Below are 27,800 nucleotides of genomic sequence, written 5' to 3' on the forward strand. Positions count from 1 at the left end.
GTGCTAAGGCTTAATCCAGATCTCTGGCTAGGACCAAAAAGTTCCTTGGCTCCTAAGAGCAGAGCCTGACCCAGTGGAGGCTAAGCTGATACCCTGAGGATGACACCTGCTCACAAAAAAGGCAATATGGACAAAGGACCAAAGATTGGGGTGAGAATCCAGACTGAGCAGTGCCAGGCCTCTGCTTATCTGTACTTACTGTTGTTGTTTGTTTTTGGAACCGGGGATCGAACTCAGGACCTTGCGCTTTTGTGGCAGGCGCAGGAACCACTGAGCTAAATCCCTGGCCTTATCTGTACTTATTATAACTTAAGACAGCATACTCTTTCACTCATTATTCATATTTATAAAAAAAGATTTATTAGGACATTATGATATAAAACATAAAACACTGAACTACTGGACAAGGCAAATGTGAGTCCAGTCCAGTGTACAATTGCATAGCTTCCCCACAAAACCTCATGACCAATGCTATTTAAATCCTGGAGTATGAGTACTATATTCTTCATACAAACACTTCAGCTTATTGTAGATTTTATAAAAGCACCTCTGCCTCTTCTGGCAGGAGAGACATTTCATCACAAAGCCTACAAATAGGGTCTTGTGCCTACCAGACAAGTCTCATACCTGCCTAAATGCCACAGATCCAGACCAACCAGAGGCAGAGCAACCCCATATACACTGACAGAGAATTCCTGGAAAGGCCCTGCTCTCAAGACAAAACCTGACAGCCTACCATGGTGAGAACTGTTCCAAGATGGAGAAAAGGCTAAAAGAAATTGAACCTAAACTCTTCATCAGGAGTATCAAGGGTGGCCTTGGCTCTCCCTCCTGGACGAGGCCTGCAGACCCTTTGGCTCTTCTTTCTGGCAGACTCACCTACAGGCTGTACCTGGGCTGAATGGGCAGCTGTTAGGGGAAGGGGGAGCAGAATCAGAACTAAAAAATAACAGCTAACACTACCTATGCAGTTAAGATGGCCCACACAGCTCTAACCCCTTTGTACAATTTTAAATCAACTACTCAAAATTGTAAGGTAATATCATCACCACTATCCCTCATTTAGAGTTAGAGAGATTGAATAACTTGCCAAAAATGTTAAGATCTAATGTTTAGATCTACGATTTGAAACCAGGTTGTTTGGCTTCAGGAGTTACACTCAAACTGTTAAGCGATCTGGCCTCCTGGATAGCACAGAAAGCCCAACAAAGACTGGTGAGCCAGCTTTCCCCATCCTAGAAACAGAATCAGAAGACCAGGCTCCTTCTACCCGTGCTCTCACCCCAGGACCTTTGCCCCTGAGAGGTACTCTACAGACTTTCTGCCTGTTCAAGCTTTCCTGAGCCCATCTTCTTCCCCAACAAGCCATGCTGCCTTGGGCCTCTTTCTTCCACTTCCTAGGCACTTTTTCCTTACTCCCTTGAATCAGATGTACAGAACCAACCGCCTCCCAAATAACTGCTCACCTGTCCTGAGAGCTCGCAGCACCTCTTGCCACTCAGCCTCCATCTGAGCCCTGTAGTTTCCAAACAAGGAGCGCATTAGCTGCCTCTTCCGGGGCAAGGGGGTTCTTTGACTGCTCAGGGTTCGAATCGCTCCAATAGCCTGCTGTTCTGCAGATAAAAATAAAGGCCTAGTAACCTCAGGTACACTAACAGCAAAAGCAACGATCCTATCTCTTGGCAGTACCTAAAGGCCACAGCACTATCACCGTTCAACACATTACCCCAACTACACAGAAGGGCCCCTCACTCTGTTTTGGGGTGGGTCTCTGCATCTTGAGGCCAAGCTCCAACTTCTCCACACACCAGGCCAGTTCTCGGTCCAGCTGCTCAGCCTGTGATGGATCAGGGGAGGTGGCTATGAGCTCAGGACACAGAGACCGAACATCCCCCACCTCACACCTCTCACCGCTTAACCCTGCAGATCCTAGGCCACACCCACGCGAGGACTCCCACCGAAAGGCACCGGGGATCCCACCCTTGCCTGGGCCTCGGCACTTGGTGGGGCTTCCTCCGGGGCGGGCCTCTCCGGAGCCTTCTGGCCCCCATTTGACACAGAGGTCCTGTTCTGGGATTTTTTCTTCCGTCTTCTCGAGACTGCGTCGCCTTCACTGCCTACGGGGCGAGCTCTGGAGGCGACGTCAGTGCCCTCGAGTTGTTCTGAGCAGGAAGAGACAGAGGAAGGATTCGGGGCTCCGGGGACCGGACCTGGACGCCGGGATTTGCGGCGCGCGCGGGCACTAGCTGGTCTTGGGGCTGCTGGCGCCTCCAGAAGAGGTTGTCCTAAAGCCTGCGGAAAGGAGGATAGTATGAAGGAAGGCCTGAGAGGCCTCAGGCCCCGCAACCAGCACAGCGCCCCTACAGCTCACCGCCATGCGCCTCAGCGGCTACCGGAAGTTACGTAGAGCCTTGAGTCGGACCACGGATTTCCTCCCCCGACTCTTAGTCCGCTTCGCAGGTTACCAGGTTACCGCAGGGGAGGGATGGCCTGAGGGGCTCCGGGAAGTACAGCCGAAGACTGCGGACGTGGGCGGGAGGGTGCCCCATCCCGCCCCACCCCGCCCCATTTTTGGAGGGAGGAAAAAACTCCAAACTCAGGTTGCCTCACAAAGCTCACCTTCTAGTGAGGAGAGAAACATAAAAATCTGTCGCCCGGAGTGCCACGTAGGCAGCTACAGGAGGGTGGTCAGCAAAGATCCCCCCCACCCCCAGAAGCGTTGGGTGGAGACCAGGGCAGCCGCCTGACCGGAACGTGGGCGTGGTCGGGCCACAGGTGAGAATGGGAAGGATAGGGTCTTGCAGAACTCTATAGACCAGGCCAGGCTTTGCCTCCGTTTAACTCGCTGTAGGAAGTCACTATAAATCGCAAGAGCTAATGACCTTACTTAGCTATGTTTAAAAATCGCTCTGCTGTTGTGTATGAATAACGCAGGTGCAGTAGAGGAGCATACAAAGGTTTCAGCATGTTTCACTTGCTGGTGGATTGGATGTGGCCATGAGGGAAGCTGAGGAGTGGGAGCAGGAGGAAGCCCCATCCCACAGTCTGAGACCCTGATGCCTCCTCCTTGCGGGGGGGGGCTCACAACAGAGAGAAAATATGTAAAGACTGAGGCGAGACAAAGGATTCAGGAGGACCAGGGGTAAGACCTAGCGAGTGAAGGGTGTGGGGTGTCCCTGGAAACAAGAGCCTGACATGTCTGATGATTCCTGCCAAGGCAATATTGTAGGCGTAGAAAGTGTTGTTTCCTGAGACAATAAAGTGAAAATATTGGCTGCCCGGTCTTTGAGGTCTGGGGCAGAAATCTGTTCTTCACAGAAAGCTGATGTATTAGTTATTTATTGCAGTGTAGCAGATTAGTTTCTGAGGGTCAAGAATCTAGCAACAGCGTAGCTGGTGGTTCTAGCTCAATGTCTCTCATGAGGGTGATTCAACTTTTAAGGGAGAAATGTTGAAAAATTTTAGACATTTGAGAGTCACCACACTTGGTTGTATATTCTAGTCCTGGGAGATGAAAGGTTTGGGGATGAGTAGAGTCCTTATCCAAGGGGCTTTTCCGTGCCTCCTTTGACTGAGTCACCCTGTGACTTGGCCCAGAAACACTTTCCTCTTCCCGCCCCTATGAGCCCACCAGGTACTTCCATTTATCTACTAAATAATCTCCACCACCATCTCTGGCCTGAACTGATTCTTCCTCGTCTATGCATCATTCCCTCCTCTTTTCTGAACCACACTGATTCTAGAATGATCTAAAAAACTAACCATGTCACCTTCCAGCCTAAAAATCTTCTATTTCCTCCGGGATAAAGTCCAAGGTCCTTATCCTCATTGTCCAGTCAACACATGCCCTACAAATCTTGCATAGGCAACTATTTACAGACCTTGCTTTGTTCTGCCTTCACTGGTCATACAGCCCTCCAACCTCAACTCATCTATTCCTGTACCTCTCACTGTCCAAAACCATGCCAACAACCATTCTTTCATGTGTTCTCATTACCGCCATGGCTGTTTCCCAGGTCTTGAAGCACACTGGTCTCCACTAAAACAATCTTTCCTGGACTCCTTTCCCTGGCCTCATCAGGAAATATTTTTAAATCTTCATTCATGCAAATATAAATATACACAGTTGATTTGTTTTTTTCATTACAGGAGATTGAATCCAGAGCCTCATAAATACTAGGCAAGTATTCTACCACTGAGCTATATCTCCAGCCCTTTTTATTTTGAGACAGGATATCACTAAATTGTGTAGGCTGGCCCCAAACTTGCAATCCTCCTACCTCAGCTAAGTAATGCACCATAACCCCAGCTTATAGTTGAATCTTGATTTTGAAGCAGTTATATTCTATGAAGTCACAGCAATCACTGAATTAATGAATAATGAACTATTGCTACTTGGGGAAATATGGAGTTAAATTCCCGGGAACCTCTGGTCATACTTTTGTTTTGTGTATGTTTCCATTTAAGCGTACCTTATTTTATACATATTGATTCACTAACATTGAAGGCATGGCCCAGAGTACTATAACTCCTATCTGAATGAAGCTGATCTTACACATTTTCTCTATAAGGCACATCACAGTCTTCTTGCACTTAGCAAAACTAAACAGTGCCTAAACACACTTGAGATTTAACCAAACTCCCAAGAAAAACTACAGAAATGCAAATAATGTCACTAACTATACTATGAAAAGGGTCCTTGTTTACACCAGGGGAGTAGAAAACTTGTTCAAGCTGACAACATTCACATCAGGCAGATTTTTCACTGTCCTGTGCTTGTCCATAAATAAGCACAAAAGCCATGAAATGCCCTGAGTTTTAATTTGGCAGTTACAAATAAATTCTAGTGAGTAGGCAAATTTCCAAATATAGAATTCACAAATCTGTATGACATATGTTGAGCTTATGCCAATTTTTGTGTCACTTCAGACTGCTAGGGTTCAATTCCCAGCTCCAATTCTGACTGGTTTATTGTCCCTGGGAAAGTGATGTAGCCTCTCTGTGCCTTAAACATGAAAATGGGAATAAGAACAGTATCTATCATATAGGCTTGTTGTTGATAATCACAGTATGCAGAAAGAGCTTATTAGGTAGTAGCCATTATTACCACCATCCTCTTCAGTAGTAGACAAACATTACGTCACTTGTGACACCTTTATTGACTGCCTCACCCATGCAGATGTATCTCCTACTCTATCCCCACAGTGAGTTAACAGTGCCTCTTACCTGCCTGCACAACTTTGTTTCATATTTGGTTGTTGCAAACATGTTTCCTCTTGTCCACTAGACAGAAGGTCTGACTCATTTTTGTCTTTCCCACATAGCAAATACTCAAAAAAAAAAGTTTGTTGAATGAGTATATGAATGAATAACAGATTAAATGAATTCGAGGTAAGAAAACTGTCAGTGGGAGGCCAATTAGGAGGCCCCTGCAATTAACCAGGAAAAGAATTAGGGTGTGGCAAAGGCACTGGTAGCAAAATGAATTTATTCACTTAAAATTTTTGGAATATAACTAAAAGAGGCAATTTCTCCCATTGTAATAATGCTATCAGTGACAACAGTAAATACATTCATTCAGTTCACATTAGAGCCAGAAACTTGTAGGAGCTCTGCACAGAGCAACTCACTTAACCTTCAGAGCATCCCTGGACACTAACAACTTACTGTCATGGACACCAAATAGGAAATTCTAAGTGCAGTTGTCAGGGGTGACATATAAACATTTAAGGGACTATTCTAGAATAATCTAGTCTGGGACTCTCAGTGAAGGCTAGGAAAATTAAATTTAAACTGACAAATTAAGAGTGGGAGTTCAGGTGCGGGGATTTAGCTCAGTGGTTTCCACTGCCTGCTGTGCAAGCAGAAGGATCTGAGTTCGATCCCCGGCACCAAAAAAAAAAAAAAAAAAAAAGAGTGGGAGTTGGTCAGGTAAAAGGAGTTTGGGAAGACTACTCCAGGCCAAAGGGGCAGCTCGTAGCAATGACTGAAGAAGGAACATGTAGGTTTGAGAATGCTAAGCAAGGCCAGCATGGCCAGGAGTGCCAGGTGGAAGTGGCTTGAAGTTGGGCTGTCCAAGCCAGGTAATACACCTGCAGAGCATTAGCAAGGATCAGTTTATTGAGGAAGCAGCAGATGTCAATGGGCATACCACCCTGAACATGCCCAATCTTATCTGAGTAAGAAGTAGAGGGTTTGAATCCTGATCACAGTGTAGGAAACAAATCAAAGATAGTCAAGAATTTATGTTGATAGAAGTTTCCATCATTAGCCTGTTGAAGCCCATCAGCTAGAGACTAGATAAAGAAGATGTGGTTTTTTTGTAAAATGGAGTACTACTCAGCCATAAAGAATGAGAAACTGGAGACATTTGTAGCTAAATGGATGCATATTGAGGCGATACTCTTAAGTGAAAGAAATAGCAAGTGGATCCATACTTCACACAATATTCAAAAATTAAGTCAGTGTTGATCACAGACCTAAAATGTAATCCCTAGAATTATAAAATGTCCAGAAGAAAGCTGGGTTATACAAAGATTTCCTAAATATGACATTAAAAGCACAGTCCATAAAACAAGGAATAAATTCTCCTTTATCAAATTTGAAACTTTCTGTATTCAGGGGTGGTGGCACATGCCTATAATCCCAGCTGCTTGAAATGCTGAGACTCCAGGAGTATTACTAATTCATGGCCAGCCTAGGCAACTTAGCTACACCTTGTCTCAAAATAAAAAAAGGGCTGGGGATGTAGCTCAGTGGTAGAGCACTTGCCTAGCATACGCAAGCCCCTTGATTCAAAAAAGTTTTCCTTAAAGGAAAAAAGTTTTATTTTGCCTCACAGTTTAAGAGGATTTAGTCCACAGTCATTTTGCCCAGTTGCCTTTGTGTCTGAGGTAGGGGAGTACTGCATGGCAGAAAGCACGTGGCATAGGAAAACTGCTCACCAGTTTATTTCCTGGAAGCAAACAGAAAGAGAAAGGGACTGAGGTACTGATATCTCCTGCAAGAAACATCCACACTGACCTACTTTCTGTCCACTAGGCCCTATCTCCTAAAACATTTGATACGCTCCAAATAGTGCCACTAGCTGGGAGTTAAGCCTTTATTTAACACATGAGCACTTGGAGCTACACTTAAGATCCAAATCATAACAATGCATCTGAGGCCACACAGACCTTTAGACACACAAGCAAAAGCATTCAGAGGTGAAGTTTAAACTTGAACATCCCTTCCTAAGACTTGCACATACAGAAGAGCCTGCTTGCAGCACACATCTGATAATAGGGCTAGGTTCTAAAGACAATTTAGATACTGGAAAATTCCATACAGTGAAGTCTAAGCCAACTTTTCCTCCAGGATTACAAAATACCAGTTTATTAAAACAATATTCCACATTCAATATGCTCAAACTTAGAAAAAGGCCTTAGTGCCTGGGGAGAAGACATACAAAGCCCCATCCTATTTTCACTGTGTATAGCTTGTCATAGTGTTGAAGGACAGTCTTTTTATTGTCCAGTCACAATAATTCTTTATAATATATATGACCAACAAATAGTTATCTACCATTCTCTGGACTGTTTTTTCACTTTCTTGATCATCTCTTTTGAAGCATGTAAGTTCCCTGACCCCCAAATATTTATGTACATCTCACAATGCAAAATGCATTCAGCCTATCTCCATGAGTCCCTCAAACCTCAACATTTCTAGCATTGCTCAAATGTTCAAGTCCAAAGTCTTTTAAAAAATTTAAAACTTGGGCCAGGGATTTAGCTCAGTGGTTCTGCTGCCTGCCTCCAAGCACAAGGTCCTGAGTTCAATCCCCGCTACCAAAAAAAAAAAAAAAAAAAAAAAATTTAAAACTTAGATTCTTCAAAAGACACTGTTAAAAAAATGAAAAGACAAGGAACAGAATGAAACAGGATATCTGATAAAGAACTTGAATCTAGACTATTTTCTGTATTCAGAAAAGAATTCTTGAAAATTCAACAAGTAAAACAACTAACTAAAAATGGGCAAAGATTTGAACAAATACTTCACCAATGAACACATGAGCCCATCTGTGGACAGATACCAGGGGCTGTTAACAGGAAGAAAAGAGAAAAGACAGAAAATGGAGAAGGAAATCAGGAGCTCAGAGAAGGGCTAGGGAGATTTGAAAGAACTGCTGGCAGAAGCAGCAGAGTGAAGAGACTCACTTTTACTCTTGTGCCTCCAGCTCCCCCAAGTCCTCAATGAGAATGGGGTTCATGGCTCTTCCTCACCCTTAGAGATGACATCAGGTTTGGAACCTTGAAATCTTGCTCCAGAGAAAGGAAGCAAGACCTGACGACCCATCCCAAAGTAGGTCCAAGCCAGGACAGCCCTCTGCTCTGACTGCAAGTGCTGGTCATGACCTCCCCAACACCTGGCCTCTAAACACAGCAGACAGACACAGGTCTCTGCCCTGGCTGAAGAAAGGTCCCACTCGGCTCTTCTGGGGGCCACAGATAGTTCAAAGTTGAATCCTGAACACACCACCCTGGAAGACTCATTAGTAGAAGTTGCTGCTACTCAAAAGGGCTAAAGGGAACCAGAGCATTCCAGTACAGTATAAGGAAGTCAGGGCTTTGAAACCAAATGGATTCAAATCCCAGCTCAACCACCAGCTGGCTGTGTGGACTTCAGAAAACAACAGTATTTGTTAGTCTTTAGGTTTATCTATAAATTGTATAGACTACCACCCATCTTTAAAATGCATGAAGATTAATTTAGGAGAGATAAATCTACTAGATTATGCAATGAATGGTATTTTTCACCCATACTTTCTGAAAAGAAATCAGGGAGGGCCCTATCACCACCTATTCATTCCCTGCTCTGTGCAGACCAGGCCTGCCTGGGACCAGGGTGAAAATGCTAGTTTTAGTGAGGTGTGGTAGCACATACCTGTAATCCCAGCACTCTGGGAGGATGAGGCAGATCACGGGGCAGTTTAATGACTAAGAGCCCGTTTCAAAATAAAAACAGGACTGGGGAATCCAGCTTAGTGTCAAGGGCCTGAGTTTAATCCCCTGTACACATCCCCCACAAAACAAAACCCAAAAAACTGGTCTTTGGGTCCAGAGGAAGAGAAGCCTTTGAGCCCTGATTGTTTATGGAGTAGGAAATCCTTGAGCTGAGTCTGAGGGAGGAATTTACCCACAGAGACCAGGTTCCCATAGGTCTCCAGCATTACCTCCCTATAGAGGTCCCAACTGGCCCCACTCCTCCTGAGAGAGGAGTATGGCCACATCCTTAAAAGAAACCAAGACTTAGATTGACAAAATCTTGCTTCAGCCTCAAGGTCAGGCTAGGCCCTGATAGGAGGCAGCACTAGGCTCTGGACTGGGCAAGACCATGAGAGTATTCACCTACCTCCTTCTAGATTGAGTTCCCTGACCAGGCACCATACTGACTCGCCTTTGAGCCCTTGCTCTCTACTCTGCCTAATCCAGGTACTGGGGAAACACAAGTAGGGAGTCCACTCAAGGGGCTCCTGAAGTAAAGAGTCCACTTCGGGGATGAGGACAGGAACTGGGGCTGAGGACATCAGTGGAGACAGGCAGCTGTTTAGTCTCCTGGACCAGCTCCACAGAGAAGGAATTCTGGAGAAATTAATGCCAAGAAAGGGCTAGGAACACACAGAAGAATCTCAGTGAGGACTACTCAAATGGAACCCACCAGGAAAGGGCTTTTTGACAACTATCAGTGGGTCTCTGGCTTGTCTAGAGTAGGCAAGTAGAGCTTCGGAGAGAAAGAGTGTGATGGAGTTTGATTCACCTTCTGCTCCCCAATCATCCTCTGAGATTTCCAGATACAGACCTAAGGAATTCTGCAGCAGCAGAGACCCAGTTATGGGCCACCTGAAAACTGCAGGGTGAATGGGCTCAGCACCTAGTAAGACTATCTCACTCCTTTTCTGCACCTCCAGGGTGACCCCTCCCTCATATATGACAGTGTCTGAAGGCCACCACATGAAAAGCTAGGACTCTGGTAGTGCATATGACCACAGGAGATAATGAGATATATCTCTCAGGCCCACTTATGAGGTCCCAGACAGTGGACAGACAGTAGATTCCTGCTCCAAGGCAGTACACAAGTAAATGGGAGATTGACAGACTTACCGCCTGTGCAGTGGAAAGAATGAAGCAATACAAAAGCAGCAACTAATGAAAGAAAATTCGACACAGGATGGCCAGGGATGACACATCTGATAAAGCAACATGAAAGCAGAGATCTGGATGGAATGAGGAGAAGAACAATGGGATTATCAGGAGGTACATCCCAATTAAGGGGAGGTCCTGAAGTGCAAGCCCACTTGACATGTTCAAGGAAGAATAAGGCCAGAGGTGTGAAGCAGAACAGGGGAAGGCAAGAAGGGAGACCTTAGGGCTATAGCTTTCACTCTGAACAAGATGAAAGTGTCTGGAGGGACTGAGGAATGTGGCATGTGGCCTCTCCAGTCTCTAGGTGCTTCAAAAACAGACTGAGATGGAGGTGGGGAATGGAAACAGGAAAACAAACTGGAAGGTTCCAGCAATAATACAATTACACATGAGTATGTCTTGAACCAGAGTAATGTGGTGACAGAGGAGGTGAATAGTAGTCAGATTCTGGATGCATTTCAAAAGATAAAGTCAATAGGATTTGTTGATGAATTATGTGTAGGCTGGACAGCAACATTTTTGGCATAAGCAAATGAAATTTCCTTTGACTCAGAAGGGTAGGACTACAGGACTGTATTTGAAGGATAAACATAAAGGTTGTCTTGTATATTTTATGTTTAAGATACCTACTAGATTTACAAGTAGAAATTAGGAAATATGAATATAGAAGTCCAAAATTCAGGAGAAAGGATAATGGTGGTTGAGTATACTTTGGAAATTGTTAATAACCACAGACGTGGTTTTATTTTAGCACTAACAAGTGACACAAAGTACCACTCCCAGGAAAACTTTCCCAATTGGCCATTGAACGCATAGCCAATTCCCTTCCCACATCCCTCTTATAATCAGATGCCTTAGTCTGGCTCCGGAAATGGTTTTGTTCTCTTGGCCACAGGGGCAAGGCCCAGTTCTAGCCAATGAGGTTTGTTTGTTTGTGGGTCTTTGTGTGTGTGGTTTGTGTTTTGAGGGGTTTTTGTTTGTTTCTTGGTTTTGTTTTGAGACAAAGTCTCACTGTGCAGTTCAGGCTAGCCTTGAACTCACTGTGTAGTCCAAGCTTGCCTCCAACTCATGATCCTCCTGCTTTAGCCACTTGAGTGCTGGGATTACAGGCATGCCCTACCATGCTCAGATGTCAGTGAGGTACAATATATATTTTTTTTGGTACTAGGGATCAAACTCAGGTCCTTGCGCTTGCGCAGCAGGCGGCAAAACCACTGAGCTAAATCCCTGGCCCCAAGTGAGATACAATATTAATGGAAGCTTACCAAGACTTTTCCTCCCAGATGATAAAAAGGAAACAAAGAGAAACACCACATCCTAGAGAAAGCCAAGAGAACCCCAGAAACACATTTTGGAGACCTGTCGTCCCAGAACGTGCTCTGGAAAAAACTGCCCCATCTTCATCAGTTAAGCCTCTGTTGGGCAGGTTTTCTCTGACTGGCAGTGAACCCAGGTTTACTGAGACACAGTCTACACAAATCATTACTCTGAGTTCTTCACCAAGTCTCCAGTTGAAGCACACTTGGGTCAGAGGCAGCAATCCAGGTCCTCAGCCTTTTTCTGGCCCTCAACTGCTCATTGCCCTTTATGTATCACAAAAGAGCCTTCTTAAATGGAGCATAACACTAATTTTGTCATAAAGGGGTATAAATATGGGTGTGCCACACCCATGTTTATCCTTTAGACTATTTCTTTTGCTGAATTATCAATTTTAATTTTATGACTTTATTATATTAAACAGTGAGTATTTAACAGGAAAAAAATCAAAAAAATAAAGTATTGAATTTTTAATATTTACTGAGTGTTTATAAAAAAGCATCAAAATTTTCACAATCAACTATTTTTTGGTGTATAAAGTCTAAAAAAGAACACAGAAACAAATTCCTATATGAACTACAATGAAAATGCCAATAGCCTCTCCCCACCAAGTGAAATACACTTTTCTTTTGATAAAAGCACTATGTGGCTCACCTTCCAACAATGCCCAAACTCCATCATTGGTTCCCACCCTTCTTGCGTTCACCCAGAGGATGGGCTCTTGGCTCCACACCTGCCCTCAGCCCCTCAGAGCATTCATTTGCAAGCCAATTTTTGGAAAAGAGGAACATCCCCAGTGGCCTCTGTTGAAATCAGAACATCTTCAATCAATGGGAATGAGCTGGGCAGGGCTTGGGGTGGAGTAGGGACTGAGGCTTCTGTCCAGAACACAGAAGATGGCATACCGCATGTTACAGGAGGAAAAAATAGTATAGCAAACACAAGACACATCCAATGTTCAGGACACTTAAAGCACAGGCTACACACTTGGCTCATCTCAGTCCCAAGGGTTTCTAGGGCAAGCTTCTGTTGACTCAGGCCTGAACCTAAACCTGATGGTAACTGTAACAGCTCCCTCTGTCCTCAGGGCCAGAATTCATGCAGTGCAGTAAAGGTGGTCCCAAAGATCGAGACCTAGGCCCTTCTCCAGACAGCACCTAGATCCTTCCATGCTGTTCTGCCCTCCTCAGAGTGACCCAAGGATGGAACTGGGTAGGGGTCCTACTAAGATAGCATGAAAAAATACATTCTGGGCTGGAGATTTAGCTCAGTGGTTCTGCCACCTGCCGTGAAAGCGAAAGGTCCCCAGTTCTATCCCTGGTACCAAAACAAACAAACAAACAAACAATAAATAAATAAATAAAGATAGGTAGAAGTGAGACAAGGGAAATCATAATTTTAAAATGGTACTTTTAAGAATGCAAATTCAGGACCCAAAGTTACCCAAGGTTATCCATATTATACTCCCTAGTATTCTTTGTGTTTCTTTTTTCTAGGCCCATCACACCTCAAATCCCTTAAAGATACTTTAAATCTATAAATTAGTTGATAGTGTGAAGGGCAGAAACCTGACCTTAAAATAGAGAACCAAGCAGGCTATGGTGGTGCCTGCCTATAAGGCAGCCTGGGCTATATAGTGAGTTCAAGGACAGCCTGGAGTACATAGAGATTTTGTCTCAAAAACAAAAACCAAGGTAGAGGAACAGATTAAAAGGTTTTGTGGTTTTTTTTAGTTCTTTTATTGGTACATTTTAGGTATACAATTCGTTTACATTTATCATTGGGTGTTTATACCTGTACATGATGTATCTTGGTTCTTATTTTTTTTCCCCATTACCTGTGCACCCTTTACCCCCTCTGCCCTTCCCTATTTACATAGATTTCATTTCCTTTTTTTTTCTTTTCTCAGTTTTTCCTTTCCCTCTTTTCCTTTCCCCTTCCCCTCCCTTCACTCCTTCGTCTTTGGACCTTTTTTCCTATTTCAAATTATCAATTATTCATTTTAGTCATTTTAACCCTTGTTTACACTTTCAGTTTCTCACACTAGTGAAACTATTCGGTATTTACACGTGTGTGTCCTATTTATTTCACTTAAGAGTATGGCCTCTATATGCTTCCATTTAGCTATAAATGACTCTAGTTTTTCGTTCTTTATGGCTGAGTAGTACTCCATTTTATTAAAAAAACACATTTTCTTTATCCAGTTTCCAGTTGATGGGCACTTGGGCTGCTTCCAAACTTTAGCTATTACAAACTGTGCCACTATGAACATGGGTGCACATATATCGCTGTGGTATGATTCTTTTAATTCTTTTGGGAAGATACCCAGCAGGGGAATAGCTGGGTCAAATGGGACCTCTAGTCCTAGTTCTTTGAGGTATCTCCATATTGACTGTACCAAATGCAAATGCCCCCAACTATACAAAACAAATATTAATAGACATGAAAAACCAAATAAACACTAACACAATTGTAGTGGGGGGACCTCAATACCCCACTATCATAAATAGACAGATCATCTAGACAAAAAGTTAACAAGGAAATTCTAGGACTGAACCAAGCTATTGAACAAATGGACTTAACAGATGTTTACAGAGCGTTCCACCCCACAAAATCGGAATACAGTCTTTTCGGCTGCACACGGGTCATTCTCCAGAATAGACCACATGCTAGCTCACAGAACAGATCTAAGTAAATGTAAAAGAATTGAGGTTACCCCCTGTATATTATCAGACCATAGTGCAATAAAATTGGAGATCAATAACATAAGGAACCGCAAAACCCCAACAAACACATGAAAACTGAATAACACCCTCTTGAACAACCAATGGGTCACAGAAGTAATTAAAGAAGAAATTAAACAATTTCTACAAGCAAATGAAAATGCCAGTACAACATACAGGAATCTATGGGACACAATGAAAGCAGTTCTACATGGGAAATTCATAGCAGTGAATGCCCATGTTAGGAAAACAGAGAAAACTCAAATAAATAACCTAATGCAGAACCTCAAGCTCCTAGAAAAAGAAGAGCAAAACGAATCCAAAGCTCGTACAAGAGAGGAAATTATAAAGATTAGGGCAGGAATTAATGCAATGGACACTAAGAGAACAATACAAAAAATCAATGAATCAAAGAGTTGGTTTTTTGAAAGAATAAATAAAATCGATAAATCTTTAGACAACCTTATCAAAAAAAGGAAAGAAAAAGCACAAATACATGCAATTAAGAAAGAAAAAGGTAAAGCTTGGCCGGGGATTTAGCTCAGTGGTGCTGCCGCCTGCCTCACAAGCACAAGGTCTGAAGTTCGATCCCCGGTACCAAAAAAAAAAAAAAAAAAAAAAAAGAATGAAAAAGGTGAAGTCACAAGAGATCCAGCAGAAATCCAGAGGATCATCAATACCTAGTTTGAGAACCTCTACTCCAATAAAATGGAAAACACAGAAGAAATGGGCAGATTCCTAGATACATACGAATTGCTAAAGTTAAATGAAGAAGATATAGAAATTCTAAACACCCCAATTACAATGAGTGAAATTGAAAATGTAATAAAATATTTACCAACAAAGAAAAGCCCAGGTCCAGATGGCTTCACTGCTGAATTTTACAAGACATTTAAAGAACTAATGCCATTACTCTTTAAACTCATCAAGGAAATTGAAAGGGAAGCAATACTTCCAAATTCATTCCCGGAAGGAAGTGTTACTTTGATTCCAAAACCAGGGAAAGACCCAACCCAAAAAGAGAACTACAGGCCAATCTCCCTAATGAACACAGATGCAAAAATCCTCAACAAGATACTGACAAACAGAATACAGAGGGTCATCAAGAAGATCATACACCCTGACCAAGTCGGATTTATCTCGGATTAAAAGGTTTTAAAGAATTTTTTAGCCAAAACATCTATATCACCCATCTGTTAAAAAAAATACAATAGATTGAGCCTTCCTTCTGTAAAACAGGCTATCCTCTTACCTGTAAAATGAGCCATTATCTTTTTGCCTGTAAGTGGGCCATCATTTTTATCCTGTAGTAAACTAAGCCCAAACTTTTTGTTTGTTTGTATGTTTGTTTTTTGAGACAAGGTCTAGCTATGTAGTTCAGGCTGGGCTTGAACTCACTATCTAGACCAGGATGGCCTCAAACTCACATTGATCCTCCTGTCTCAGCCTCATGAGTGCTGGGATTACAGATGTGTACCACTTTACTGGCCCAAAATTTGTATAGATTCACAAATTTCAATATTTCCACATCAGAAAAACATGTAAGTATTCCCAGCTCCAGTAGTGTACCTCTGTCTTGAGGGTCCACGTTCTATTTCTTTGAGTGTGTACTTTTAAAAGTCTACCTAATAAAGCCCCTATGTCTTATACTGATCATCCTGAAAATCCTTTTTCTGCAATGGAAGTCTGTGAAACTGCAACCTGTCTTGTGAGATCCATCTCCACTTTGAGGACCTCTTTAGACCCAGTCCAGTGACACTACCAATGAGCACTCAGAGAGACACATAGAAGGAGAGTTTTTGGATCCTGGAGGCAAAACATCTGAGTCCTGACATTGGACGTGGTGTCATCCTTGATTTTCAGACTTGAATTTATGGTAACAACTGTATTCCAAGCCAACACCCACACATCCATGCTGGACTACCTATTACCATCTGTGGTATGAGCACTTCCTTTTTGTCCCTAACCTCCAATATCCTACCCTGCCACACTGTTTCTACCACTCTGCGCAATCACCATCCTTACCATACTTGGCATCATCACCCATGTTGAGCTGTGGCCTCCATCCCTCATGGGCACCTACCCTGATCAGCCATATCTGGTATCTTTTATTCTGAATTAGGAAGAAAGGAAGGGATAGATGCTCATCTAATTTTTTATGTGAACTTTCTACTTTTTGAATTCTTAACTATGAAATATTTCAAAAATGAAAAGCACACCAATTGATTTGGCAGATCCCTGAAAACTCACCACCTAGAATTAATGTGCTAATACTTTGCCAAAAATACACCAGATCTGTTTTTAAGAAATAAAATATAGATACAATTTGAGACCACTCATCCCATTTTCTCCATTCCCAGATATAGCCATTAGTTGAGTGTTAGATTCAATCTAGAATATTTCCTGTCTACATAACATACATGTACAAAAGTATACAAATCAAAAACTAACTCAATATATTTTCACAAGTGAAAATCCACATGAAATCAGGCTCCAGGAGCTTCTCACACCTCCCACCCTCTATCTCTGCCCCAGCCTCCAAAACAAAACATGCATCAATTGTGCCTGTTTTTAAATTTTATATATTAAAAAAACTGTGATATTCTACAATCAAAATCACAACAATATGATTTATAATACCCAGCAATGAAAACAGACATCCATTTATAATAGAATGAATAAAGAACACGTGATACACTCCCACAATGGAATGCACACAGCAATGAGCATGAAAGAACCATCTTTACAGTTACCATGAGACTGATAAATCTCACAAACATTATGCAAGGCAAAGAAATCAGACACCGATGTCAACAGGTACCACGGGACCCTCTACTCAGGCAATGCTCTTGCTTGTATACAAGAGTTCCTGGAACATGGTGAATGTTCACTAAATATAGGACAGATGAACAAGTGGATATTCACTTAAATATTCAGGTTAGAGTTCGGGCTGGTGGTATGGATCTGGTCTTTAAGAGATGACATTTTAAAGCCACTGGTGGGAACAAACACAAAGAGAGGTACTGAGAGGGAGAAAGGCAAAGTTCCATGAGCATTGCCACTCACAGGAGGCAAAAAGAGACATGGCAACAGTTGACTCTAAAGAGGAGCAAAGAGGGAAGAGCCAGGGGAGTCCTCTGGGAAGTGGATGTCGAAGGTCAGAAGCTGCCACAGAGCCAAGCAAGAAGGAGTCATCTGCCTTAATTTCCTGCTATTCAAACATCAAAAAGACCTCCCAGAAGAGAGTAAGGGAATCATGGAAAGGAAATAGGTGGCTAAAAAGGTACAGAACTGGACAAATATGAATTTTTAGAATCAAGAAGTACATTGAGTTCAAAGCTAGAAAAACAAATTATATTTAGACACACTCCTATGAAAGTACAGAAAAATGAGTCAAAGAATAAAACCTTAAAGCAGTCAGAGAGAAACACAAGCAAAACTGCCATTAGCAATATTGGAGTCCAGAAGATGAAGGAATAGCTTCAAAGGGTTCTGGGAAAATAACTAAGACCCTACAATTCTATGCAAGCAGAACTGTCATTCAAGAGAGAAATAAATTTTAGACAAGATGAATAAGTTTGTTACTTCTAAATCCTCACAGAATGAACTGACAAAGAACATAGTGTACTTTGAAGAAACCTCAGCTGGAATTATTGTTTTCAAGAAAAGGCCATGAGAAACCAGGCACATGCCTGTCATCTCAGCACTGTGAGGGGCTGAGGCAGGAGTATCACAAGTTCAAGTCCTGCCTGGGCAACTTAGCAGGACCCTGTCTCAAAATAAAGTAATAATAATAATGGCTGGTGATATAATTCAGTGGAAAGAACCTGGGTTCAATCCCCAGTATTAAAAAGAAAAAAGAAAAGAAAAGACAAGCCTTCAGCAAATAGATCTACAAACATGGACAATATAAGCAAACACTGGAGTAAAATAAGAACAACAAAACAACTACGACAACTAAATGGGGAGGTGCTAAAAACATGTGAAACCTGTGAAAATAATCACATGCTGTGCTTATGTGGACAACAATGTGGACAGAGGCCCTCTGGCCTCTTGGACAGATGCATACAGAGCAGCTTGTCACAATGGAGAGGTATATATAACAAGGAGATCTAGTATCCTCCAAGGGATATTAAAGGGAGAACTGAGAAATTATCACTTATAGACAACAGAGCAGTTGCAACCAACACAGCTGAGCTATCCAATCAACATGGAGACAATTTAAAAATACACTGCTGGGCTGGGGATTTAGCTCAGTGGTTTCACTGCCTGCTATGCAGGTGCAAAGACCCAAGTTCGATCCCCGGTACCAAAAATAAATAAATAAATAAATATAAATAAAAATAAAAATACATTACTGACTGAAAAAAAGATCACAACGATGTGGGAAATATGAAGAGAGACCAAGGGCAAGGAGAAATGGGGAGGGGAAGGGGAAGTAAAAAGATTTAGGATGTGTTATATATATATATACCAAATACCCACAGTGAACTTAAACTATGTGTGTCACAAACATGAACTAATAAAATAATAGTAACTAATAATGAAAAAGGGGAAAGAAGACCTAGAGATGGAGGGAGGGAAGTGGGTGAGAAAAGGAAGGGGGATAAAAAAACAATCAGGATGTGTTATGTACATGAGCCTAATCCCTAAGATGAATGTAAAAGTCATGTATTGCAAACATGTACTAATGAAACAAAAATTTTAAAAAATATGTTAAATATTGAAAACATTCAAAACAGTATATACTTCTTATGACTACACATATAGGTTGTTGAGAGGTTTAAGAGATTGGAGAAACCACTGGGAAACAGGAAGATTTTATTCCAGGATTTTAGGTGTAGGCCAACTCAACAGATTCACATCCAAAGGTTGAGTCTTGACCAAAGAAAAGTTCCAGTTTTTATACATTTTCCGAAGGGCTGGCATGAAACAAAAGGCAATTATTTACTCAGTGACATTTTTATAACTTATCCTTGAAAGTTAACAGATGTAAGATATTCCAGGATGTCATAGGACCTTGTTCACAGGAACACAGTTGTCAGGCTTATCTGTATTTCTTGAGATAAAACATCTCCCAAGATGTCACAGGACTCCATTTACAGGAGTGTGATTGTTTACCTTATCAGTACCAGAGCAGAGGTCAGGCTTGTAAGAAATCAGACTCCTGAGAAAATGGGACATCACAGAGCTCTGCTAGCAAGAATCTGGCTATTTACCTGCCGTAGTAGAGCAAAGGTCAGAAGTTGCAGGGAGGAGGAATCTGAGAGTGAAACTGTATGCAGCTGAGAGAAAACTGCTTAAGGCTAGGAAAAACTGATTTTTCTCTAAGTTCCACTTTAGAATACATATATCTGAGAGCTGAACACACTATCTGCATGCTCTGTACTGTAAGCTTACATATTCAGGCTCTACCAGGGTTTGTGCATTAGCTTTGCCCCTTCTACCTCTGGGACTCTCTGCCTCAGGTCCCTCATCTGGAAAACAAAAAGTTGTACTCATCCCGGATGCCTGTGAGGCTCAGGTATTTAACCTTTGTGAAGGGCCTGTACACAGGGAGCTCCCAGGGACCAGACATTCTGACTGTTATGGTTTATTTCTGAATATCCTCCCAAAGCTTCATGCACTCATAGGTTGGGCTTTTGGAAGGTGATTTGATCATGGGGCTGTGGTAATGGGATTAGTCCACTGCTGCGTTTATAACTAAATGTGATTTGGGAAGTGAAGCCTGGTTGGAGGAGGTGGGTCACAGGGGTGTGACCTGGAAGGGTCTGTCTCCCTTCTTCCTCCCCTCGACCCCTACTTCCTACCTGCCATGCTATGAGCTCTTTCTCCTCTGCCATGCCCCTCTACCATGCTGCCCAGCCTTGGAGCCAGCCGACTATGGACTGAAACCTCTACAAACTGTGAGCCAAAATAAACCTTTCCTTCTTTAAGTTGTGAGTGATAATCAGGTGGCATATCTCAGCAACAAGAAAGTAGCTAAAACAGTGACCAATGTCTATGGTTTCTAGGCAGTTTATCTGTAGAAACACTCTGCTATGTGTGCAAAGGTATGTATAAGCATTTTCTTTGCAACACTGCTTGTGAGAGCAAAGAAACTATCCAAATGTCCACAAATTATCAAATAATGATGTGGCTCTCTATGTGTTGATTTGGAAAGATGTCCACATATTTTTGCGAAAAAAGCATGTTGCACATCAGTGTTTACCGTGATCTCTTTTTTGTACCAGACAAAGAAAGATATGTTGACTTTGTCTCAGAAGAAGATTGGAGGGTATTTACCAGTCTTCTGAGAATTGTCTCTGCAGAGCAGAATTGTAAGAGAATATTCACTTACACATTTAATATTTATAAAGTAGGTGAATTTTGCAGGAAAGCAAAAAGCATTACTCTTTCACACACTGTCCAAAGACTGAAAAAAGACATAAACATCTTTAACTCTCCTAACCCAGTAACTCTTTCACCCTCCGTTCCTCACCTCTCATCCCTGTCCTCTCCTTCCCAGCTCTATCAACCAGGGTTCTCCAGAAAAACAGAACCAAAAGGATACAGTTTCCCCCATCCACAGTTTTACTTTCCATGGTTTGTTACCCTCAGTCAAATGTGGTCTGAAAACAGTAAATGGAAAATTACAGAATTTAACAATTCACAAGTTTTAATTAACTTTTATTATGACATATTTTTATAACTATATGATTTTTTGATTTGTGTTATTGGGGAACAAACACAGGGCCTTGTACTTGGTAGGCAAGCACTCTAACACTGAGCTATGTCCTCAGCTTTTTTTAAAATTTTGTTAGACAGGGTCTTACTAAGTTTCCCAGGCTGGGCTCCAAATTGTGATCCTCCTACCTCAGCCCCCATGTAGCTTGGATTACAGATATGTGCCATTGAGCCTGGCGTTAATTACTCTATTATTACATTATTATTACTGATAATCTCTACTGTGCTTAATCTATAAATTAAATTTTATTATAGGTATGTATGTACAGGAAAAACGTAGTATGTAAACATAATATATGTAGGGTTCCTCACTATCTGAAATTCAGGGATCCACCGAGGTTCTTGGAACATATCCCCCCGCCCCCATGGATAAGAGGGAACCACTGTATATAAAGTAAAAGAGACAGATTTATTTTATGGAATTGGCTAGTATAATTGTGGAGGCTGGCAAATATAAAATCTGCCTGGCAAGCAACCTAGCTGCAGAACTTTGAGCACTGGTGCAAAGATGTGGAATAAAGTGACTGGTCAGGTAAGAAAACAAGCAGAGGGCTGGCTAGCAAGACTCCAAACCCAGTTGGTAATGTGGCCAGATTCCAGTTCATTAGAAATGACTGGTCTTTCTGTTTCCATTGCTTGGCTTTTGCTTGAGAGTTAATCATTTGCTGAAATCTGAGAATATATGCAGTGTTTTCTATTTCTCTCCTCACTCCTTAGCCTGCAAGTTGATGGTGAGAGATTTCAAGGTTTGGCTCTGGACAGTAGGTATCAAGCCCCGGCTTCTCCGGCAGAAACCAAGTGTTTCCTCCTAGCTTCCTGCGGTACCTGTCAGAACAGAGTTCTTGAAGCCATTTTTTGTTTCAGGCAAGCTTCCTGTCTGAGGTGAGCTTCCTCTGTGAGGCCAGATTCCTGTCAGAGGTGAGGTTCCTCTCTAAGGCCAGGTTGCTGTTTGAGGTGAAGTTCCTCTCTGATGTGGGGTTCTCCTTGAGGCCAGGTTTTTGTCTGAGGTGAAGATCCTGTGTGAGGTGAGGGTCCTCTCTGAGCCCAGGTTCCTGTTTGAGGTGAAATTCCTGGCTGAAGAGAGGTTCTTATCTGAGGTGAGGTGAGGTTCCTCCCTGATGTGAGGTTCTTGTCTGAGATAAAGTTCCTGTCTGAGGTGAGGTTCTTATCTGATGTGAGGGTACTCTCTAAAGCCAGTTTTCTGTCTGAGGTGAAGTTCCTCTTAGGGCAGCTTCTTGTCTGAGGTAAAATTCCTCTCTGACATAAGGCTCCTCCTGAAAGGCAGGTACCTGTCTGAGGAGAGGTTCCTCTCTAAGGCCAGGTTCCTGTCTGAAGTGCAATTAGTATCTAAAGTGAGGCTTCTCTCTGATGTGAGGTTCCTGTCTGAGGTGAGTGTGTAGTCAGAGTACCCAAGATGGCCAAGTTCAGGGTTTTTGCCTAGGCCTTCTGCTTGCTAGTGAGTCAGCATGTGTTATGTACCCTGCACATATGCATTGAGTATGTAAACAAGTGGTCTGTGTTATATAACTTTTGGGAACTTGCTGGCTTTGTGTGATATCATGTATAAGGGAGTGGGATCCCATGCTGCTAAAATATTAAACACATGTCAGACATTCCCAGGGCTCCATGTCTTTTCTTTGAGCTGCCCAAATCTCAAGTGAACCTTTTTGGCCTAGACAGATGGCAGAACAGTGAGATTCCTCTCTGGTGTGAGGTTCTTGTCTGAGGAGAAGTTCCTCTCTGAGGTGAAATTCCTGTCTGAGGTGAGGTTGCTGTCTGTGAAACAGTTGTCTGGAGGTGATCTCCTGTTTGAGAGAGGTATCTGTCTCAGGAAAGGTTCCCCTCTGAAATGAGGCACCTCTCTCAGGTCAGGTACCTTTGGAGGGTTCTGGTTTACACCATTGAGCCTGTCACATCCAGTGCTACCAGACACCCTGAAGAGGACCTCAGTTAGGGAAACACAAAGCCCAAGATGGCAACACTATGTCAGGCTGGGGAGGGTGATTTCCAGGGACAATGAGTCCTTGGTCAGCAGGACTCCAGTGCAGGCATATCTTGTAGGCTCAGTGTAAATAACTTATATGACCAAGGAGGCTACTGGCACTGTGTTAGTTACTTTTCTCATTGCTGAGACAAAATACTCAACACCCAAAGTTAAAAGGGGAAAGGTTTACTTAGCTTACAGTTTGTAGAGGTCTCAGTCCATAATCTGCTGGCTCCAAGGCAGGGTGGCACATGGGAAAGGGACAACAGTTCATGGCAGACCAAAGGTAGCAAAGCAACAAGGGAATTTAACAGCCTTTCTGCCCCTTTTTTTCTTATCCAGACTACTTAGGCCAGGTAGCACTCACACACTTAATCCTAGTCCTCTCAGGCCTAGCATTGCACCATGAATCAATCACACACTCTAAATTCAGCTACCTCTAAAAAAGCCCCATCTAAGACTTCATGAGCCTTTGGGGGGACATCTGGACACAAACCATAATATTCTGTCCCTGGCCCCCAAAGAGTCCTTTAAACAAAAGGCATTTAGTTGGTCACTAAGAGTTGGCAAAGTCCTAACAGTTTCACCACTGCTGAAAACTCTAACTCTCAAGTCTCCTCTGAGATTTAAGGCAAACTCATAGCTGTGAGCCCCTGTACAAATGAAAAGAAAGTTAAACACTTCCAATATACAATGACACAATATAAACATTACCACTCCAAAAAGGAAAAATAGGGGATACAACGGAATGGGACCTAAGGAAGTCCAGACTCCAGCAGGGCAAACATTAAGTCCTATGGTCCCATGTCCAACATCTGAGGCAATCTGTGGCAAGATGCGAACTCCAAGAGCTTGGGTGGCTCCACCCAACGGCACTTCTGGTGGTTGTAGCTCCTATGGCTTCTCTCTGGAGCAGGCTCTGCTCCCTCCTTGCAGTTTTCCTCAGACAATCCACATTCCTGGAATCTCCAAACTTCTGGGCTCTCCACTGCACCTTTGGCTTCACACTCACAGCTTCACACACTGCCCTCTCAGGGGCACACTGCCTGGCCTCCCAGCCCTTCTGAAATCTTGGTGAAAGCCTTCCTGACCCCACAACTCTCTCATTCTGCATATACCTAACACCAGCACCACATGAATACATGTTCAGTACATCCTGCATAAATAAGATGTAACAATCCAAGATCAAGGAGGAACTGAGAAGATGTTTGTTCCTCCCAGGATGTTTTCAGCTCCCAGGATGTTTCTTGCCCTGGAGAATCACAGACAGCATCACCGGATCGGCCGCCAAAATGCAATTGTGTCTCGGAATTCCATAGCTGGGCTGTAGGCAGGAGAACTAGGCTAACCAAATGATTTTTCCCTAAAATTATGTAGCATTGCTCCCGACAGCCCACTAATCAACCAGCTGTTTCTGCTAGAATGTCTTGTTCCTGTGTTGCTAGGACCCTGCTAGCATCAGTGCTCTCCACTCCACTGTTCCCTGCACCACCCCTTGCCCCTTCAAGAAGCTGTGTGTTCAATAAATAGTGACAAGCTTCAGGAGACAGTATCTTAGCCTGATAAGAGCTTTGACCGTCCTGGGCCCCTCATTTATGCAGTAAAGATTTGTCTTGTCTTTTATGATGTTATCCTGCCACCATACCCTTGGTCAGGGTGAATGGAGGTCTGATCAGCCTCCAATACAAGAAGACTATCAGGGAGTATTTTGTTCCTTGAGCCCCTTGATGCCCTCATCTGTCCTCACTAGGAGACATATTTATTTACTTTTTATTTTGTTTTTCCCAGAGCCAAGGCTCAATCTCTGGCATGCACCAAGCTGTCTTGCTGTTGGTTACTTTTGATTTCACCCAAAAGTGATGATCTCACCCAAGACCATCCCTATCTCACCCAAGATCATCTCAACCTCACCGGGGGCTGTAAAGCGCATGGTCCGAAGTTCAATCGCCGGTACCAAAAAAAACCCCAAACAGATAGCCCAACCACTAAAGCAGTACTCAGTTGCCCTTGTGACTTTTCTTACCTTGGTCTGTGCACAGAGTTGCCTAGTCACCGTGGTCTTTGCCTCCAGACCCTCTTTTGCGTTGTCAAGAAGTCTTTATTGGGCCCTCAGTCCACGGCCACAGGTGCTCATCCTGGAGGCCACTGAAACTAGGCCATGAGATGAGTCTCTTCTTGGTGGGAGTCCTCACACCCTAATGGGCTGGGGCCCCACATTGGGTGCCAGATTGTTGAAAATAAGCCCCCAGACTCAGTTTTTTGGTGCAGATGATGAAGCACTCAGACACCAAAACATCTCAACAAGGCAGGGTTATTACTTTTTGTTTTTGTTTACCTCTGCAGAATGGTGCACAGTATCTCTAAGTCAAAGTAGCAAGGACACAGGGAAGGCATTTTATCCCTAATGCATGAGAAGCAGCTGACCTTTTTCTCCACTGGCTGGGTTGAAGGTTCACAGTCTGTCCTGATTGGCTAGTTTAAACTGCATGAAAGGTGGGCCTGAGGAGTTGCTGGGCATGGTTTTTAAGGGAAGAAAGAGCAGGAGGGGAGAGGGTATGGGTAACAGAAGGCCCTTGGCCATTGACAAACTATTGATAAGCTATTGATAAGCTTCTTGGTCTGTAGCTATGTTCCCAGGATTTAAACTGAGCAGGCGTTTCCCATAATTTCAGTGTGTTCAGGAGGAGCCACCTAGGGTGGACTAGAGTCTAAGATAGAGGCACTTGTGTATATATCTTTTTTGTTGTTGTTACCTGGGATCAAACTCGGGTCCTTGAGCTTGTGCAGGAGGCAGCAAAACCACTGAGCTAAATCCCCAGCCCTGTATCTTTTGATAGAAAAGACAGAGCCACAGTTTCTCACAAACATGTAACTCAAATCACGAAGTATTTGGCTTCTTGCGGCTGGCATATTTCATTGAACATAATGTCCTCCAGGTTTATCCATAATGTCAAAAATGATATGATTTCCTTCTTTTTAAAAGATGAACAGTATTCTTTTATGCATCCTATTGTGTCGTCAGCTTTGAGTTGCTTTGAAAAAGTACTTCACATCTTCACATAAACAATTTAATACTTCACATAAACAGTTTAAACAGGGAGTGAGTTATTTTGGCTCATGGTTTCAGAGGTCTCAGTTCATGGATATCTGGCTTCAGGGCAAAAACATCGGGGCAGAAGGGAATGGTACAGGAGAGCTGCTCATCCCATGGCAACCTGGGGCTGACAAAAAGGGGAAAAGCCAGGGAAGAAGGGGTCAGGGGAAAGATATATTCCTCAAGGACTTTTTTTTTTTTTTTTTTAAATAGGGTTTTTGGGCCAGGGATTTAGCTCAGTGGTTCTGCCGCCTGCCTCGCAAGTGCAAGGTCCGGAGTTCAATCCCCAGTACCAAAAATAAATAAATAAATAAACAAAACAGGGTTTCACTAGTATTTCACAACTTAGTAAAATTGTCCTGGCTGGGTTTGAATTTGTAATGCTCCTACTTCAATCTCCCAGAAGGTGAGATTACAGGCACGCACCACCACCCAGTTTGGATTAATCCACTGATAAGGTTAATGTTCTCATGATCCTATCACCTCTCCACCTCTTTCCACTCATTTTTTTTTTTTTTTTGGTACTGGGATTGAATTTAGGACCTTTCGCTTTCGAGGCAGGCAGCAGAACCACTGAGCTAAATCCCCAGCCCTCTACCTCTTAACATTGCTGCATTGTAGATCAAACTCCCAATATATGAATCTTTGAAGAACACTACATATTTAAACTATAACACTTATACAGTTGTCCCCAGTATCCCCAGTGGACTGGTTCCAGAGCAGCCAAGTATATCAAACTCTGAGAAGGTTCAAGTCCCTTATATAAAATGGCACAGTGTTTGCACATAAACAAGGCACATCCTCTAATATATTCTAAATAATCGTTAGATGACATACTACCAATACAATATAATAATATCTAAACATTTGTTATACTGTATTAAAGAACAATAAGCAGTCTGCACATTTTCAATATAGTTGCAATTTTAAAATATTTTCAATCTGAGTTTGTTTGAATTCAAAATCCAGAAACTTCAGACATAAAGAGCCAAATGTATTCTGCTATATTTGTAATCCCTAATATTTTATTTTATTTATTTATTTATTTTTTGGTACCGGGGATTGAACTTGGGTCCTTGCGCTTGCACAGCAGGTGGTGAAACCACTGAGCTAAATCCCCGGCCCTACCCTAATATTTTATATATTATGTTGCTACCTCAGAGGATATTTTGTTTTGTTACATTATCTGGTTTGTTGCTTGTGCAAAGAAATGCTAGATTCTTTTTCTAACTTCTTAAGACAATGTCTTTAATAACAAAAATATTTATGGCTGTATATTTTCTCTGAATATACATTTACCCTGGGTCCTAGAAATTTGAGCATGTAGTCTGTAGTTTTCCAGCTAATGTCAGTCACTTTTTTATTTAAAGTTTACCTAATCAGTATTTCTTAAATTCAACAGGTTTTTTTAGTGGACTTTTGATTATATATTCCTGATTTTGATAGTTTAATAGGTCTTAATGAATGTTAAAATATTCATATTCTTTATGTTCATTAGAATATAATTTTTGTAAATGTTTCACAAAAATATACTATCTACAGAAGGAATTAGTTTTTCCATTCATATGTCGAATGACTGAATCTCCTACTCCGTGCTAGGGAGTGAATCCATGGTCTCCCACACACTAGGCAAGCGTTCTGCCACTGAACTACACTTCCAGCTACGTTTATTTTATAAAGCTACAATCCGTTCTCCCCAACTTCAAGTAGTACTGCCCTCTGTGACTTCGCTGCCACTGTGGTCGGAGCACTGGTCCACTGATCGCTTAGATCCG

At 42.6% G+C, this 27,800-nt stretch overlaps 2 protein-coding genes across 4 annotated transcripts in view; one reads left to right on the forward strand and one right to left on the reverse strand.

Moving 5' to 3' along the window:
• Window positions 1-334: 334 nt before the first annotated feature.
• CUNH8orf33 (chromosome unknown C8orf33 homolog) lies at window positions 335-2,525 on the reverse strand. 3 transcript variants are annotated; one of them, XM_004837649.3, is made up of 5 exons: window positions 2,372-2,524; window positions 1,981-2,292; window positions 1,753-1,837; window positions 1,467-1,613; window positions 335-909 (listed from the first exon to the last, which is right to left on the reverse strand). In XM_004837649.3, exons 1-5 carry the CDS (start codon window positions 2,375-2,377, stop codon window positions 770-772), a joined length of 690 nt encoding a protein of 229 aa, XP_004837706.1. In that variant the 5' UTR covers window positions 2,378-2,524; the 3' UTR covers window positions 335-769. The 3 variants fall into 3 exon arrangements, with proteins under 3 accessions (XP_004837706.1, XP_004837707.1, XP_004837708.1); XM_004837650.3 differs by having other exon boundaries at window positions 1,987-2,292; window positions 2,372-2,523; XM_004837651.3 differs by lacking the exon at window positions 1,753-1,837 and having other exon boundaries at window positions 1,467-1,608; window positions 1,987-2,292; window positions 2,372-2,525.
• Znf16 (zinc finger protein 16) overlaps window positions 2,376-27,800 on the forward strand; it is a 59,114-nt gene continuing 33,689 nt past the window's right edge. The window contains exon 1 of the mRNA XM_087184842.1: window positions 2,376-2,540. Coding sequence (XP_087040968.1) covers window positions 2,376-2,540 — 165 coding nt within the window. The remainder of the gene's footprint in view (window positions 2,541-27,800) is intronic.

This window comes from Heterocephalus glaber, unplaced genomic scaffold, assembly GCF_053883595.1.
Source record: "Heterocephalus glaber isolate CG9 unplaced genomic scaffold, H.glaber_assembly_v1.0 deba00000281, whole genome shotgun sequence".
Classification (NCBI taxonomy): Eukaryota; Metazoa; Chordata; class Mammalia; order Rodentia; family Bathyergidae; genus Heterocephalus; species Heterocephalus glaber.